The sequence below is a fragment of the Symphodus melops genome (genome assembly GCF_947650265.1).
Source record: "Symphodus melops genome assembly, chromosome: 5".
NCBI lineage: Eukaryota > Metazoa > Chordata > Actinopteri > Labriformes > Labridae > Symphodus > Symphodus melops.
Genome location: NC_136695.1, coordinates 398,880 through 418,879, shown reverse-complemented (window position 1 = coordinate 418,879; position 20,000 = coordinate 398,880). Strand labels below are relative to the sequence as shown.

The 20,000-nt window shown below is 43.0% G+C and overlaps 1 protein-coding gene across 1 annotated transcript in view; it reads left to right on the top strand.

Moving 5' to 3' along the window:
- The window catches only part of myo1eb (myosin IEb), a 22,067-nt gene that overhangs the window by 693 nt on the left and 1,374 nt on the right, over positions 1–20,000 (top strand). The window contains exons 2-25 of the mRNA XM_079343111.1: positions 914–1,051; positions 2,204–2,293; positions 2,398–2,492; positions 7,427–7,514; positions 8,358–8,447; positions 8,525–8,656; positions 8,847–8,981; positions 9,439–9,571; positions 12,897–13,093; positions 13,215–13,295; positions 13,457–13,543; positions 13,626–13,712; positions 13,797–13,964; positions 15,589–15,674; positions 15,756–15,837; positions 16,194–16,399; positions 16,487–16,631; positions 17,892–18,006; positions 18,085–18,254; positions 18,393–18,538; positions 18,805–18,951; positions 19,029–19,186; positions 19,267–19,341; positions 19,420–19,600. Of these exons, the coding sequence (XP_079199237.1) occupies positions 914–1,051; positions 2,204–2,293; positions 2,398–2,492; positions 7,427–7,514; positions 8,358–8,447; positions 8,525–8,656; positions 8,847–8,981; positions 9,439–9,571; positions 12,897–13,093; positions 13,215–13,295; positions 13,457–13,543; positions 13,626–13,712; positions 13,797–13,964; positions 15,589–15,674; positions 15,756–15,837; positions 16,194–16,399; positions 16,487–16,631; positions 17,892–18,006; positions 18,085–18,254; positions 18,393–18,538; positions 18,805–18,951; positions 19,029–19,186; positions 19,267–19,341; positions 19,420–19,600 (3,032 nt within the window). The remainder of the gene's footprint in view (positions 1–913; positions 1,052–2,203; positions 2,294–2,397; positions 2,493–7,426; positions 7,515–8,357; positions 8,448–8,524; positions 8,657–8,846; positions 8,982–9,438; positions 9,572–12,896; positions 13,094–13,214; positions 13,296–13,456; positions 13,544–13,625; positions 13,713–13,796; positions 13,965–15,588; positions 15,675–15,755; positions 15,838–16,193; positions 16,400–16,486; positions 16,632–17,891; positions 18,007–18,084; positions 18,255–18,392; positions 18,539–18,804; positions 18,952–19,028; positions 19,187–19,266; positions 19,342–19,419; positions 19,601–20,000) is intronic.

Sequence of the window (20,000 nt, the reverse complement as noted above, 5' to 3'; positions counted from 1 at the left end):
CAATCATTCTCTTTCCTCCTTTCTGTCTCAAATTAACAACAACAACAATAAACATCAACAATCATCTAAATATAATAAATACATCAAATATAAACAATCATCAATGAGGGATAAGAGTAAATAAATGTTACCCTGTGTGTGTGTGTGTGTGTGTGTGTGTGTGTGTGTGTGTGTGTGTGTGTCTGTGTGTGTGTGTGTCTGTGTGTGTGTGTGTGTGTGTGTGTGTGTGTGTGTGTGTGTCTGTGTGTGTGTGTGTGTGTGTGTGTCTGTGTGTGTGTGTGTGTGTGTGTGTGTGTGTGTGTGTGTGTGTGTCTGTGTGTGTGTGTGTGTGTGTGTGTGTGTCTCTGTGTGTGTGTGTGTGTGTGTGTGTGTGTGTGTGTCTCTGTATCTGTGTGTGTGTGTGTGTGTGTGTGTGTCTCTGTATCTGTGTGTATATGTCTGTGTGTGTGTGTGTGTGTGTGTATGTCTCTGTATCTGTGTGTGTGTGTGTGTGTGTCTCTGTATCTGTGTGTGTGTGTGTGTGTGTCTCTGTATCTGTGTGTGTCTCTGTATCTCTCTGTGTGTGTGTGTGTGTGTGTGTGTGTGTGTGTGTGTGTGTGTGTGTGTCTCTGTGTGAGAGAGAGAGAGAGAGAGCGTGTCGGGGCAACTCCTCCTCGACATGATCCCACAGGACAGAGGAATGATGGGAATTCTGGAGAGCGACACACCAGCCGACCAATCAGAGCATACGATTAGCCACGCACGCACGCACGCACGCACACACACACACACACACACACACACACACACACACACACACACACACACACACACACACACGTTCAGGTCTTTCAGTTCATGAACAGAAGAAAAGAAAAGGTGACTCAGGTGGATTTCATCAGCTGACCCTCTGTCTCTTTGTCCCGCCCCTTAGGGTAGTAAGGAGCGTTACCATTGGCAGGCTCAGAACGTGAAGGTGAGCGGCGTGGACGACATGGTGCTGCTCGCCAAGATCAGTGAGGACGCCATCACGGAGAACCTGAAGAAGAGATACAACGACGATTACATCTTCGTATCCTGTTGTACTCACAAGTCCTACGACCTGTTCACAAGTCCTACGCCCTGTATACCAGTCCTACGACCTGTTCACAAGTCCTGCGACCTGTTCACAAGTCCTACGACCTGTTCACAAGTCCTACGACCTGTATACCAGTCCTACGACCTGTTCACAAGTCCTACGACCTGTTCACAAGTCCTGCGACCTGTTCACAAGTCCTGCGACCTGTTCACAAGTCCTACAACCTGTATACCAGTCCTACGACCTGTTCACAAGTCCTGCGACCTGTTCACAAGTCCTGCGACCTGTTCACAAGTCCTACGACCTGTTCACAAGTCCTGCGACCTGTTCACAAGTCCTACGACCTGTTCACAAGTCATGGGACCTGTTCACAAGTCCTACGACCTGTATACCAGTCCTACGACCTGTTCACAAGTCCTACGACCTGTTCACAAGTCCTACGACCTGTATACCAGTCCTACGACCTGTTCACAAGTCCTGCGACCTGTTCACAAGTCCTACAACCTGTCACAAGTCCTACGACCTGTTCACAAGTCCTGCGACCTGTTCACAAGTCCTACGACCTGTATACCAGTCCTGCGACCTGTTCACAAGTCCTGCGACCTGTTCACAAGTCCTACGACCTGTATACCAGTCCTACGACCTGTTCACAAGTCCTGCGACCTGTTCACAAGTTCTACGACCTGTCACAAGTCCTACGACCTGTTCACAAGTCCTGCGACCTGTTCACAAGTCCTACGACCTGTATACCAGTTCTACGACCTGTTCACAAGTCCTGCGACCTGTTCACAAGTCCTGCGACCTGTTCACAAGTCCTACGACCTGTTCACAAGTCCTGCGACCTGTTCACAAGTCCTACGACCTGTTCACAAGTCATGGGACCTGTTCACAAGTCCTACGACCTGTGTACCAGTCCTACGACCTGTCACAAGTCCTACGACCTGTTTACAAGTCCTACGACCTGTTTACAAGTCCTACGACCTGTTTACAAGTCCTACGACCTGTAATAGAGCACAGTAGTTTTTGTTGAGGTTTTGTGAAACTGACTAAGCGCTCCTTTAGACCTTTAGAAGGGCTCAGCACAGAGTCTAGATTCTGGATCTGATCCTGGTTCTTGTTTTAAGTCCCTGACCTGGTTCTTCTCAGACCTACATCGGTGCAGTTCTGATCTCGGTGAATCCCTTCAAACAGCTTCCATATTTCACCGATAGAGAAGTGGAGCTGTACCAGGGAGCTGTAAGAACACACACACACACACACACACACACACACACACACACACACACACACACACACACACACACACACACACACACACTCTAACTGCCTCCCTCTCTCAGGCTCAGTATGAGAACCCTCCTCATATCTACGCCCTGGCTGACAACGTGTACAGGAACATGATGATCGACAGCGAGAACCAGTGTGTCATAATCAGGTAGGTGGAGCTTATCTGAATAGTGATCAATGGTTCTTTTTGTACCACATGACACACCTACTCATTCACACACATTCACTCATTCACACACATTCACACACATTCACACACCTACTCATTCACACACATTCACTCATTCACACACATTCACACACCTACTCATTCACACACCTACTCATTCACACACCTACTCATTCACACACCTACTCATTCACACACCTACTCATTCACACACCTACTCATTCACACACCTACTCATTCACACACCTACTCATTCACACACCTACTCATTCACACACATTCACTCATTCACACACCTACTCATTCACACACCTACTCATTCACACACATTCACACACATTCACACACCTACACATTCACTCATTCACACTCATTCACACACATTCACTCATTCACACACATTCACACACATTCACTCATTCACACACATTCACACACCTACACATTCACTCATTCACACACATTCACACATTCACACACATTCACACTCACTCATTCACACACATTCACACATACTCACTCATTCACACACATTCACACACATTCACACACATTCACACACATTCACACTGATTCACACACATTCACACTGATTCACACTCATTCTCACTCATTCACACACATTCACACACATTCACACATACTCACTCATTCACACACATTCACACACATTCACACTGATTCACACACATTCACACATTCTCACTCATTCACACACATTCACACACATTCACAAACATTCACACACATTCACACACATTCACACATACTCACTCATTCACACACATTCACACACATTCACACACATTCACACATACTCACTCATTCACACACATTCACACACATTCACACTCATTCACACACATTCACAAACATTCACACACATTCACACACATTCACACATACTCACTCATTCACACACATTCACACATACTCACTCATTCACACACATTCACACATACTCACTCATTCACACACATTCACACACATTCACACTGATTCACACTCATTCTCACTCATTCACACACATTCACACACATTCACACACATTCACACACATTCACAAACATTCACACACATTCACACACATTCACACATACTCACTCATTCACACACATACTCACTCATTCACACACATTCACACATACTCACTCATTCACACACATTCACACACATTCACAAACATTCACACACATTCACACTCATTCACACATACTCACTCATTCACACTCATTCACACATACTCACTCATTCACAATCATTCACACTCATTCACACACCTACTCATTCACACACCTACTCATTCACACACCTACTCATTCACACACCTACTCATTCACACACCTACTCATTCACACACCTACTCATTCACACACCTACTCATTCACACACATTCACTCATTCACACACCTACTCATTCACACACCTACTCATTCACACACATTCACACACATTCACACACCTACACATTCACTCATTCACACTCATTCACACACATTCACTCATTCACACACATTCACACACATTCACTCATTCACACACATTCACACACCTACACATTCACTCATTCACACACATTCACACATTCACACACATTCACACTCACTCATTCACACACATTCACACATACTCACTCATTCACACACATTCACACACATTCACACACATTCACACACATTCACACTGATTCACACACATTCACACTGATTCACACTCATTCTCACTCATTCACACACATTCACACACATTCACACATACTCACTCATTCACACACATTCACACACATTCACACTGATTCACACACATTCACACATTCTCACTCATTCACACACATTCACACACATTCACAAACATTCACACACATTCACACACATTCACACATACTCACTCATTCACACACATTCACACACATTCACACACATTCACACATACTCACTCATTCACACACATTCACACACATTCACACTCATTCACACACATTCACAAACATTCACACACATTCACACACATTCACACATACTCACTCATTCACACACATTCACACATACTCACTCATTCACACACATTCACACATACTCACTCATTCACACACATTCACACACATTCACACTGATTCACACTCATTCTCACTCATTCACACACATTCACACACATTCACACACATTCACACACATTCACAAACATTCACACACATTCACACACATTCACACATACTCACTCATTCACACACATTCACACACATTCACAAACATTCACACACATTCACACTCATTCACACATACTCACTCATTCACACTCATTCACACATACTCACTCATTCACAATCATTCACACTCATTCACACACATTCACACACATTCACACACATTCACACATACTCACTCATTCACACTCATTCACACATACTCACTCATTCACACTCATTCACACATACTCACTCATTCACACTCATTCTCACTCATTCACACACATTCACACACATTCACACTCATTCACACACATTCACACACATTCACACTCATTCACACACATTCACACTCATTCACACACATTCACACACATTCACACATACTCACTCATTCACAATCATTCACACTCATTCACACTCATTCACACACATTCACACATACTCACTCATTCACACTCATTCACACACATTCACACACATTCACACACATTCACACTCATTCACACACATTCACACATATTCACTCATTCACACACATTCACACACATTCACACACATTCACACACATTCACACTGATTCACACTCATTCTCACTCATTCACACACATTCACACACATTCACACTGATTCACACTCATTCTCACTCATTCACACACATTCACACACATTCACACACATTCACACTCATTCACACACATTCACACACATTCACAAACATTCACACACATTCACACACATTCACACACATTCACACATACTCACTCATTCACACACATTCACACACATTCACACACATTCACACACATTCACACATACTCACTCATTCACACACATTCACACACATTCACACACATTCACACACATTCACACTCATTCACACACATTCACACACATTCACTAACATTCACACTGATTCACACTCATTCACACACATTCACACACATTCACACACATTCACACTCATTCACACACATTCACACTCATTCACACACATTCACACTCATTCACACACATTCACACACATTCACACACATTCACACACATTCACACACATTCACACTCATTCACACACATTCACACACATTCACACACATTCACACACATTCACACTCATTCACACACATACTCACTCATTCACACACATTCACACACATTCACACACATTCACACACATTCACACTCATTCACACACATTCACTAACATTCACTAACATTCACACTGATTCACACTCATTCTCACTCATTCACACACATTCACACACATTCACACACATTCACACACATTCACACACATTCACACACATTCACAAACATTCACACACATTCACTAACATTCACACATACTCACTCATTCACAATCATTCACACTCATTCACACTCATTCACACACATTCACACATACTCACTCATTCACACTCATTCACACACATTCACACACATTCACACACATTCACACTCATTCACACACATTCACACATATTCACTCATTCACACACATTCACACACATTCACACACATTCACACACATTCACACACATTCACACTCATTCTCACTCATTCACACACATTCACACACATTCACACTGATTCACACTCATTCTCACTCATTCACACACATTCACACACATTCACACACATTCACACTCATTCACACACATTCACACACATTCACAAACATTCACACACATTCACACACATTCACACACATTCACACATACTCACTCATTCACACACATTCACACACATTCACACACATTCACACACATTCACACATACTCACTCATTCACACACATTCACACACATTCACACACATTCACACACATTCACACACATTCACACACATTCACACACATTCACACACATTCACACACATTCACTAACATTCACACTGATTCACACTCATTCACACACATTCACACACATTCACACACATTCACACTCATTCACACACATTCACACTCATTCACACACATTCACACACATTCACTAACATTCACACTGATTCACACTCATTCTCACTCATTCACACACATTCACACACATTCACACACATTCACACACATTCACACACATTCACAAACATTCACACACATTCACACACATTCACACACATTCACACACATTCACACATACTCACTCATTCACACACATTCACACACATTCACACACATTCACACATACTCACTCATTCACACACATTCACACTCATTCACACACATTCACACACATTCACACACATTCACACACATTCACACTCATTCACACACATTCACACACATTCACTAACATTCACACACATTCACACACATTCACTAACATTCACACTCATTCACACTCATTCACACTCATTCACACTCATTCACACACATTCACACACATTCACTAACATTCACACACATTCACACACATTCACTAACATTCACACACATTCACACACATTCACTAACATTCACACACATTCACACTCATTCACACTCATTCACACTCATTCACACACATTCACACACATTCACACACATTCACTAACATTCACTAACATTCTCTACCAATTGAGCGACAGCCACACCTCATCTGACAGACCTAAGCCCCACCCACTCACTAGCTCTGAAGACAAAGGAATTCTGTCATGTGTTTATTAATCAGTTGATTTACATACTTCCTTTCAAACATGTTTATTTGTTTATGTTTCCTATGTTTGGCTTCCTGTTTCCTTTTTCCTGACAGTGGTGAGAGTGGAGCTGGAAAAACTGTTGCTGCCAAGTACATCATGAGCTACGTTTCCAAAGTGTCCGGAGGAGGAGACAAAGTCCAGGTCAGTCCTCCCAGTAATGCCCCTGGTACTTCTTCTTGTTCTTCCTGTAGTACTTCATGTAGTATTTCCTGAAGTACTTCCTGAAGTACTTCATGTAGTATTTCCTGAAGTACTTCCTGTAGTACTTCCTGTAGTACTTCCTGAAGTACTTCCTGAAGTACTTCCTGAAGTACTTCCTGTAGTACTTCCTGTAGTACTTCCTGGAATATTTCCTGAAGTACTTCATGTAGTATTTCCTGAAGTACTTCATGTGGTACTTCCTGAAGTACTTCATGTAGTACTTCCTGGAATATTTCCTGAAGTACTTCCTGTAGTACTTCCTGTAGTACTTCCTGGAATATTTCCTGAAGTACTTCATGTAGTATTTCCTGAAGTACTTCATGTGGTACTTCCTGAAGTACTTCATGTAGTACTTCCTGGAATATTTCCTGAAGTGCTTCCTGTAGTATTTCCTGAAGTACTTCCTGGAGTATTTACTGAAGTGCTTCCTGGATTGTTTCCTGAAGTGCTTCCTGGAGTATTTACTGAAGTACTTCCTGTGGTATTTCCTGAAGTACTTCCTGTAGAACACTAAACCAAACTGTGACATCCCTGATTGGTTACTGAAGAGGAGTTATGACGCCATGTTGAAGGAACTGATTCCAGCTAAGGATGGAGGCGGAGCTTAGGCATAGAGACTGAGACTGGTTTAGAACCAGGCTGCACACATTTTGTTTTCTGCTGTAAAAATCAATGCTTCAACAGTGAACCTAATGGGGGACCGACTCACTGTTGGTTTGGTGTGTGTGTGTGTGTGTGTGTGTGTGTGTGTGTGTGTGTGTGTGTGTGTGTGTGTGTGTGTAGCATGTTAAAGACATCATCCTGCAGTCCAACCCCCTGCTGGAGGCCTTTGGTAATGCCAAGACAGTCCGCAACAACAACTCCAGCAGATTTGTGAGTCTAAATACATCCAGAAGTTATTCAAACACAGTTTGCTACTTTCTGACATACAACGCCTACCCCCCCCCCAGGGTAAATACTTTGAGATCCAGTTCAGTCGTGGAGGGGCTCCTGATGGAGGGAAAATTTCAAACTTCCTATTGGAGAAAAGTCGAGTCATCTCACAGAATCCTGGAGAGAGAAACTTCCACATCTACTACCAGGTACTGCAACATTTATAGTAAAGTACTACAACTACTGCAACATGAGCTCCCAGTTATCCTCCAGTTGGACCTTGATGAGTGTTCTTAGGTCACATTCAGGGAGTCAGGGAGTTTGTGTCTAGAAACTCTAAAATAATTTGTTGTAGTGAACTTGACCTGTGTGTGACCTTTGACCTCTGTGTGACCTCAGCTGTTGGAGGGGGCGAGCAGCGAGCAACGAGAGAACCTTGGGGTGACGACCCCTGACTATTACTTCTACCTCAACCAATCAGGAACGTACACGGTGGAGGACGTCAACGACAAGAAAGAGTTCTCTGATACCATGGTCTCTGTCTGTCTGTCTGTCTGTCTGTCTGTCTGTCTGTCTGTCTGTCTGTCTGTCTGTCTGTCTGTCTGTCTGTCTGTCTGTCTGTCTGTCTCTCTGTCTGTCTGTCTGTCTGTCTGTCTCTCATACTGTCTGTCTGTCTGTGTCTGTCTGTCTGTCTGTCTCTCTTACTGTCTGTCTGTGTCTGTCTGTCTGTCTGTCTGTCTCTCTTACTGTCTGTCTGTCTGTCTGTCTGTCTCTCTTACTGTCTGTCTGTCTGTCTGTCTCTCTTACTGTCTGTCTGTGTCTGTCTGTCTGTCTGTCTGTCTGTCTCTCTTACTGTCTGTCTGTCTGTCTGTCTGTCTCTCTTACTGTCTGTCTGTCTGTCTGTCTCTCTTACTGTCTGTCTGTCTGTCTGTCTCTCTACCTGTCTGTCTGTCTCTCATACTGTCTGTCTCTCTACCTGTCTGTCTGTCAGGAGGCCATGTCGGTCGTGGGTCTGTCTGTGGACGATCAGGATTCAGTTCTTCAGCTGGTTGCAGGAATTCTTCATTTAGGAAACATCAGCTTCAGAGAGGAGAACAACTACGCTGTGGTGGAGAGCCAGGACTGTGAGAACACTTCACACCTCCTACACTTCAAACTATACTATATACTACAAAGAATAGACCTCCTACACTTCAAACTATACTATATACTACAAAGAATAGACCTCCTACACTTTAAACTATACTATATACTACAAAGAATAGACCTCCTACACTTTAAACTATACTATATACTATAAAGAATAGACCTCCTACACTTTAAACTATACTATATACTACAAAGAATAGACCTCCTACACTTTAAACTATACTATATACTACAAAGAATAGACCACCTACACTTTAAACTATACTATATACTACAAAGAATAGACCTCCTACACTTTAAACTATACTATATACTACAAAGAATAGACCACCTACACTTTAAACTATACTATATACTACAAAGAACAGACCTCCTACACTTTAAACTATACTATATACTACAAAGAATAGACCTCCTACACTTTAAACTATACTATATACTACAAAGAATAGACCTCCTACACTTCAAACTATACTATATACTACAAAGAATAGACCTCCTACACTTTAAACTATACTATATACTACAAAGAATAGACCTCCTACACTTTAAACTATACTATATACTATATACTACAAAGAATAGACCTCCTACACTTTAAACTATACTATATACTATATACTACAAAGAATAGACCTCCTACACTTTAAACTATACTATATACTATAAACAATAGACCTCCTACACTTCAAACTATACTATATACTACAAAGAATAGACCTCCTACACTTTAAACTATACTATATACTACAAAGAATAGACCTCCTACACTTTAAACTATACTATATACTACAAAGAATAGACCTCCTACACTTTAAACTATACTATATACTACAAAGAATAGACCTCCTACACTTTAAACTATACTATATACTACAAAGAATAGACCTCCTACACTTTAAACTATACTATATACTACAAAGAATAGACCTCCTACACTTTAAACTATACTATATACTATATACTACAAAGAATAGACCTCCTACACTTTAAACTATACTATATACTATATACTACAAAGAATAGACCTCCTATACTTTAAACTATACTATATACTATATACTACAAAGAATAGACCTCCTACACTTTAAACTATACTATATACTACAAAGAATAGACCTCCTACACTTTAAACTATACTATATACTACAAAGAATAGACCTCCTACACTTTAAACTATACTATATACTACAAAGAATAGACCTCCTACACTTCAAACTATACTATATACTATACACTACAAAGAATAGACCTCCTACACTTTAAACTATACTATATACTATATACTACAAAGAATAGACCTCCTACACTTTAAACTATACTATATACTATATACTACAAAGAATAGACCTCCTACACTTTAAACTATACTATATACTACAAAGAATAGACCTCCTACACTTTAAACTATACTATATACTATATACTACAAAGAATAGACCTCCTACACTTTAAACTATACTATATACTACAAAGAATAGACCTCCTACACTTTAAACTATACTATATACTACAAAGAATAGACCTCCTACACTTCAAACTATACTATATACTACAAAGAATAGACCTCCTACACTTCAAACTATACTATATACTACAAAGAATAGACCTCCTACACTTCAAACTATACTATATACTACAAAGAATAGACCTCCTACACTTTAAACTATACTATATACTACAAAGAATAGACCTCCTACACTTTAAACTATACTATATACTACAAAGAATAGACCTCCTACACTTCAAACTATACTATATACTACAAAGAATAGACCTCCTACACTTCAAACTATACTATATACTACAAAGAATAGACCTCCTACACTTCAAACTATACTATACACTACAAAGAATAGACCTCCTACACTTTAAACTATACTATATACTATATACTACAAAGAATAGACCTCCTATACTTTAAACTATACTATATACTACAAAGAATAGACCTCCTACACTTTAAACTATACTATATACTATATACTACAAAGAATAGACCTCCTATACTTTAAACTATACTATATACTACAAAGAATAGACCTCCTACACTTTAAACTATACTATATACTACAAAGAATAGACCTCCTACACTTCAAACTATACTATATACTATACACTACAAAGAATAGACCTCCTACACTTTAAACTATACTATATACTATATACTACAAAGAATAGACCTCCTACACTTTAAACTATACTATATACTATATACTACAAAGAATAGACCTCCTACACTTTAAACTATACTATATACTACAAAGAATAGACCTCCTACACTTTAAACTATACTATATACTATATACTACAAAGAATAGACCTCCTACACTTTAAACTATACTATATACTACAAAGAATAGACCTCCTACACTTTAAACTATACTATATACTACAAAGAATAGACCTCCTACACTTCAAACTATACTATATACTACAAAGAATAGACCTCCTACACTTCAAACTATACTATATACTACAAAGAATAGACCTCCTACACTTCAAACTATACTATATACTACAAAGAATAGACCTCCTACACTTTAAACTATACTATATACTACAAAGAATAGACCTCCTACACTTCAAACTATACTATATACTACAAAGAATAGACCTCCTACACTTCAAACTATACTATATACTATATACTACAAAGAATAGACCTCCTATACTTTAAACTATACTATATACTACAAAGAATAGACCTCCTACACTTCAAACTATACTATATACTATACACTACAAAGAATAGACCTCCTACACTTTAAACTATACTATATACTACAAAGAATAGACCTCCTACACTTCAAACTATACTATATACTACAAAGAATAGACCTCCTACACTTTAAACTATACTATACACTACAAAGAATAGACCTCCTACACTTTAAACTATACTATATACTATATACTACAAAGAATAGACCTCCTACACTTTAAACTATACTATATACTACAAAGAATAGACCTCCTACACTTTAAACTATACTATATACTACAAAGAATAGACCTCCTACACTTTAAACTATACTATATACTACAAAGAATAGACCTCCTACACTTTAAACTATACTATATACTATATACTACAAAGAATAGACCTCCTACACTTCAAACTATACTATATACTATACACTACAAAGAATAGACCTCCTACACTTCAAACTATACTATATACTATATACTACAAAGAACAGACCTCCTACACTTTAAACTATACTATACACTACAAGGAATAGACCTCCTACACTTCAAACTATACTATATGTAATGTGACTCTGTGTCTGGTTGCAGTCCTGGCTTTCCCTTCCTTCCTGTTGGGGATCCCTCAGGACGGCCTGTGCAGCAAGCTGACCAGCAGGATCATGGACAGTAAGTGGGGCGGAAAGACCGAGTCCATCTCGGTGACTCTGAACACGGAGCAGGCGTGCTTCTCCAGAGACGCGTTGTCCAAGGCCCTGTACACGCGCCTGTTCGACTTCCTGGTTGATGTCAGTATACACTCACGCTCTCACACTGTCTCTCTCACACACACACACACACACACACACACACACATTCTGTGATTCTACAGTCTTTGTTCTTGACTGATCGTGTTTTATGGTGCATCAGTGCATCAATAAAGCCATGCAGAAGGAGCAAGAGGAACTTACCATTGGAGTCCTCGACATCTACGGCTTCGAGATCTTTCAGGTAAACACACACACACACACACACACACACACACACACACACACACACACACACACACACACACACACACACACACACACACACACACACACACACACACACACACACACACTCACTCACTCACACACAAGCTGTTTGACCAATGTGATTATTTGTTTCAGAGAAACGGCTTTGAGCAGTTCTGCATCAACTTTGTGAACGAGAAGCTGCAGCAGATTTTCATTGAGCTTACACTGAAGGCAGAACAGGTGCTTTATGATGACATCATCACATCCCACCTTTGCTTCTCCCATTAGAGACTACAGCTCTATATGCGATGTGTTTCTGCAGGAGGAGTATGTTCAGGAGGGGATAAAGTGGACACCCATCGAGTACTTTAACAACAAGGTGGTCTGTGACCTCATCGAGTCCAAACTGGTGAGCTAACGAATCAGTGGAAATGAATCAGAGGAGACGAAATGCAGAAATAAAGGCAACGTTTTCTCTTTCACGGTTACCCAGAGTCCTCCTGGGCTGATGAGCATCCTCGACGACGTGTGTGCAACGATGCATGCTAAAGGTGAGGGGGCGGATCAGACGCTGCTGCAGAAGCTGCAGGGGCAAATAGGATCGCACGAACACTTCAGCAGCTGGAACAAAGGGTTCATCATCCACCACTACGCCGGCAAGGTACACACCTGACTGTTCACCTGTCTGACTGTTTACCTGTCTGACTGTTCACCTGTCTGACTGTTCACCTGTCTGACTGTTCACCTGTCTGACTGTTTACCTGTCTGACTGTTTACCTGTCTGACTGTTCACCTGTCTGACTGTTCGCCTGTCTGACTGTTCGCCTGTCTGACTGTTCACCTGTCTGACTGTTCACCTGTCTGACTGTTCACCTGTCTGACTGTTCGCCTGTCTGTTCACCTGTCTGACTGTTCACCTGTCTGACTGTTCACCTGTCTGACTGTTCACCTGTCTGACTGTTTACCTGTCTGACTGTTCACCTGTCTGACTGTTTACCTGTCTGACTGTTTACCTGTCTGACTGTTCACCTGTCTGTTCACCTGTCTGACTGTTCACCTGTCTGACTGTGTACCTGTCTGACTGTTTACCTGTCTGACTGTTCACCTGTCTGACTGTTCACCTGTCTGACTGTTCACCTGTCTGACTGTTCACCTGTCTGACTGTGTACCTGTCTGACTGTTTACCTGTCTGTCTGTTCACCTGTCTGACTGTTCACCTGTCTGACTGTGTACCTGTCTGACTGTTTACCTGTCTGTCTGTTCACCTGTCTGTCTGTTCACCTGTCTGACTGTTCGCCTGTCTGTCTGTTTACCTGTCTGTCTGTTCACCTGTCTGACTGTTTACCTGTCTGACTGTTCACCTGTCTGACTGTTCGCCTGTCTGTTCACCTGTCTGACTGTTCGCCTGTCTGACTGTTCACCTGTCTGACTGTTCGCCTGTCTGACTGTTCACCTGTCTGTCTGTTTACCTGTCTGACTGTTCGCCTGTCTGTTCACCTGTCTGTCTGTTTACCTGTCTGACTGTTCACCTGTCTGACTGTTCACCTGTCTGACTGTTCACCTGTCTGTCTGTTCACCTGTCTGACTGTTTACCTGTCTGTCTGTTTACCTGTCTGACTGTTTACCTGTCTGTCTGTTTACCTGTCTGACTGTTTACCTGTCTGTCTGTTTACCTGTCTGTCTGTTCACCTGTCTGTTCACCTGTCTGACTGTTCGCCTGTCTGTTTACCTGTCTGACTGTTTACCTGTCTGTCTGTTTACCTGTCTGACTGTTTACCTGTCTGTCTGTTTACCTGTCTGTCTGTTCACCTGTCTGTTCACCTGTCTGACTGTTCACCTGTCTGACTGTTCACCTGTCTGTTCACCTGTCTGTTCACCTGTCTGTCTGTTCACCTGTCTGACTGTTCACCTGACTGACTGTTCACCTGTCTGTTCACCTGTCTGACTGTTCACCTGTCTGTTCACCTGTCTGACTGTTCACCTGTCTGTTCACCTGTCTGACTGTTCACCTGTCTGTTCACCTGTCTGTCTGTTCACCTGTCTGACTGTTCACCTGTCAGTCTGTTCACCTGTCTGACTGTTCACCTGTCTGACTGTTCACCTGTCTGTTCACCTGTCTGACTGTTCACCTGTCTGTTCACCTGTCTGTTCACCTGTCTGACTGTTCACCTGACTGACTGTTCACCTGTCTGTTCACCTGTCTGACTGTTCACCTGTCTGTTCACCTGTCTGTCTGTTCACCTGTCTGACTGTTCACCTGTCTGTTCACCTGTCTGTGTATCCAGGTGTCGTATGACGTCAGTGGTTTCTGTGAGAGGAACAGAGACGTGTTGTTTAATGACATCATCGAGTTGATGCAGAGCAGTGAGTTGTGAGTATCCTTCAGACTATTTATCGATCGATCTATCGATCTATCGATCTATCGATCAGTCTGTGGTGTGTTTGCTGTCAGTCCGTTCATCAGAGCTCTGTTTCCTGAGAACCTGGAGGCGGAGAAGAGGGGCCGGCCGAGCACCGCCAGCAGTAAGATCAAGGTGAGAGAGAGCAGCCAGGATAGGCTCACAGCACAGGTTGATCATTGAAGAAGAACCAGAGCTGTGAACAAACTCCACATGTTCAGTTATGTCACCAGAGCAGAGCGAGTATCATCTACACGAACGCTCCTCTAACGCCTCTCCGACTCTTTCAGCGTGTGCAGGAGGTTTCCTCTCATTTTTCTTCAGAAGAAAAAACAATCAATATTTGGTGCTGATAGGACTTCTGTTTCTGTGTTGTATTTACAGGTGTCTTTATCACTTGATTTGTCCTACAATCATATCAGAGCTTAAAATTCTGATATTGTGACAAATCTGTTGAATATATTTGATCAGTACCTCCCCCTCTGTTTTAGAAACAAGCCAACAGTCTGGTGCAAACTCTGATGAAGTGCACCCCCCACTACATCCGCTGCATCAAACCCAACGAGACCAAACGGCCCCGAGACTGGGAGGAGAACCGGGTCAGACATCAGGTGGAGTACCTGGGTCTGAGAGAGAACATCAGAGTCCGCCGGGCTGGATACGCCTACAGACGAGTCTTCAACAAGTTCCTGCAAAGGTCAGAGGTCAAACTGTCCTCCTCACTGAGCTTACACATGCTAAGATTAGCTAACTGAGATGCTAACAGAGGGTACCTGTGCTGCAGGTATGCCATCCTGACCAAAGAGAGCTGGCCTCAGTGGAGGGGCGAGCAGCGTCAGGGAGTCCTGCACCTCCTGAACTCGGTCCACATGGACCAGGACCAGTTCCAGCTGGGAAAGACCAAAGTGTTCATCAAAGCACCAGAGTCGGTGAGAAACGCTCGCGCAGCTCAGGAAGTTTTTTGGCTGTGAACTGTCAAAAGTAAAGTTGTCTCTGTATCAATGTACCAGTTAATTTATCAGACGCTCTGGTTCAAAGTGGTCTGAGAGAAACGACGACACAAACAGGAAGGACACAGGAGGACAGCTTCAGGTCCGATCACACAGATACTGACAGGAAGTGACCAGAGGACATGACCATGGGGGACCGAATCATTTTTTAACCATTCTCATAATCAACATCTAACATCACCATCATGAAGGTCGTAGGTGTTCATGCAGCACTGGGTCTTTAGCAAAGGGACTATCATAGATGGACTGGATAGGATGGCGTTGAAGGTGGTGTTCATTCATCCAGTCAGAGGTATCAGCGAGGCGACTCTGAAGCCCCGTTTCCACCCAGCGGTCCAGTACGGATCAGTACAGCCTGATCCTGTTTGTGTTTCCACACACACCCACCACATGTTTGGTAGGCGGCGTGTAAGCCGGATGCTGATAGCCGCGTCACATGATAACAGCTAAGCGCTAACCGCTAACCGCTAACCGCTAACTAATAAATTCAACAAAGGAGAAAAACGCTCCACAAACCAAACCAACGCTGGAGACATCCAGCAGGTCATCTCCTCTGTCACTGTCATGTGACTCTTTATTACAAGAACTCAATCCAGCTTTGTTTCAGAGAAGGCTGTGATCGGCGAGGACAAATACACACGCTAACAATCAATGCTTTAAACACGCCCACCACCTAACACAGGAAGTGACCATTCTTTCAACCAATCAGAGGACTGCAGTGATCGGTTTTCTTGGCACCCCAACAGAAGGGTCCCAAAAAGTAGGACGGTACGGGTCGTTACTGAGACGAACCGAACTGAACCGCTCGGTGGAAACGGGTCTTAACATCGTCTGACGGGAATGACAGAAAAGCTGGATATCATCAGCATAGAAGAAGAGAACAGATCCTTGAGGCCCCCTTGTGGAGAAGTTGTGCCCTCTGGACTCTTCTCCATTCAGAGACAATCTAAAAGATCCCCTTGAGAGGTAGGACACAGACCTGAACCAGAACCTCACCAGGACCTCCTGAACACCTAACCAGGCTCAAGTCTTGTGATCTGGTCTTCAGGTGGTATGTTCAGGTTTAGTCTCTCAGTGTTGGTCTGTTTCCACAGACTACAGTACCCATGAATCTCTCTCAAACAGAGGCATTGTGGGTATTGTGGTTCCCAGTGTGTCAGCGTTGTCTCCTCTCTGCAGCTCTTCTTGCTGGAGGAGATGAGGGAGAGGAAGTACAACGGCTACGCTCGTGTCATCCAGAAAGCGTGGCGTAAACACATCGCTGTCCGCAAGTACGTCAAGATGAGGGAGGAAGGTGAGACCGCCGCCATGTTGGCTTCATGTTCCTGTCTCTATTAAAGAAGCATTGATTGATTGATTACTCCTCCTTCAGCCTCTGATGTCCTGCTGAATAAAAAAGAGCGTCGAAGAAACAGCATCAACAGGAACTTTGTGGGCGACTACATCGGCACGGACAACCATCCAGAGATCCGACAGTTCGTCGGTCGCAGAGAGAGGATCGACTTTGCTGACGTCGTGGTCAAATATGACCGAAGATTCAGAGTGAGTCTGACAGGAAGAACGGAGGCTATGTGAAACACAGGATGTTTAACGGAGAGTCCGAGGTCAGAGGTCAGAGCAGACTCTGCCTGAAGTCAACTCCAGTCCTCGGACACTTTTCTTCTTTGTTTTTATCTGCAGACCGTGAAGCGTGACCTCATCCTGACCCCAAAGTTCCTGTACCTGATTGGGCGAGAGAAGGTGAAGCAGGGTCCAGATAAAGGTCAGATCCACGAAGTTCTGAAGAGGAAGATCGAAATCAACAAGATCCAGTCTGTGTCCCTCAGGTACCCCTCAAAAGAGAACCAGAACCAAGTCTAGAACCAGCGTGAGACCACTTCTCAGATGAAAAAGAAGAGGCGTCTTTCACTGCAGATTTTACCAACAAAGATCAAAACTAGAATCAGAACTGACACTAAATACACAATCGATCGAGTTATGAAACTAGATCAATAACCAGTGCACGGCGACACTGAACCCGGAGCAGAAGTGTCACCAGGGCCGCCTACAGCTGAAACTAGAAACATCAAACGTGTGTCTCTCTCTCTGTCAGCACTCTACAGGACGACCTGTTCATCGTCCACGAGGAGGAGTACGACAGCGTTCTTCAGAGTGTCTTTAAAACCGAGTTCCTGAGTCTGCTGGTCAAACGCTATCAGGAGAAGAGTGACAGGAAGCTGGCGCTCAAGTTCAACAACCTGTCAGTAACACAGCACTGAAGTCTGCACCGGATCGAGCAGAGCTCAGGTACTCACCTGCCGGGTTTTTGTCCCTCAGTCTAGAGTTCAAGGTGAAGAAGGGCGGCTGGGGACCATTCAGTTCTTCAGGGTCCAGACAGATCCAGTTCCAGGGAGGGGACGGAGATGACGCAATTCTGAAGCCCAGTGGGAAGGTCCTGCAGGTTTCCATCGGACCGGGTCTACCTAAAAACTCCAGTAAGTTCTTACTTGATTAATCACTGTTTGATTAAAGTCCAGGTATGCATCCCCCTCCTCACTTTCTGATTGGTTTGTAGGACCGACCAGGAAGGACATGCGCAAGAGCCGTTACAAGGGAAGCCAAGCTCCGCCCACCAGCCAGAACAGCTCAGGTACCAAAACAGCCCTCGGTCAGGTGTCAGGACTTCATCTTCTGACTCTTACTGTGTAATGTGGGTTGTTTTTCTCAGCTCCTCCCTCCAGGAAGAGTGGGGCTCCCAGAGGAGGCTCCAGACACTCCCTGATGAGGCAGCAGTCCAGCATGGAACAGCCCAGTCTGCCCCGCCTCCAAAGCCAGCGTCGCAATGACAACCGAGCCCAACAACACCACGACATGGGCTTCATGAATGTCCCTGACCAGGGCGCTGCAGGGTGAGAAAGCAACCAGTACAACCAGTATAACCAGTATAACACAACCATACAAAGCAACCATGGTAACCAGTAGAAACAAGTCCCATCAGTGCCAAGTTTGCATAAAAGTGAGTCAATCTCCATAGAGCTCTGTTAAAATGTCCAACTTTACAGCTGCAGTTCCTCCAGTGTCCACTAGAGTCTGTCTCCTGCAGTGAGTCAGTCTCCATAGAGCTCTATGTTAAAATGTCCAACTTTACAGCTGCAGTTCCTCCAGTGTCCACTAGAGTCTGTCTCCTGCAGTGAGCCAGTCTCCATAGAGCTCTATGGTAAAATGTCCAACTTTACAGCTGCAGTTCCTCCAGTGTCCACTAGAGTCTGTCTCCTGCAGTGAGTCAGTCTCCATAGAGCTCTATGTTAA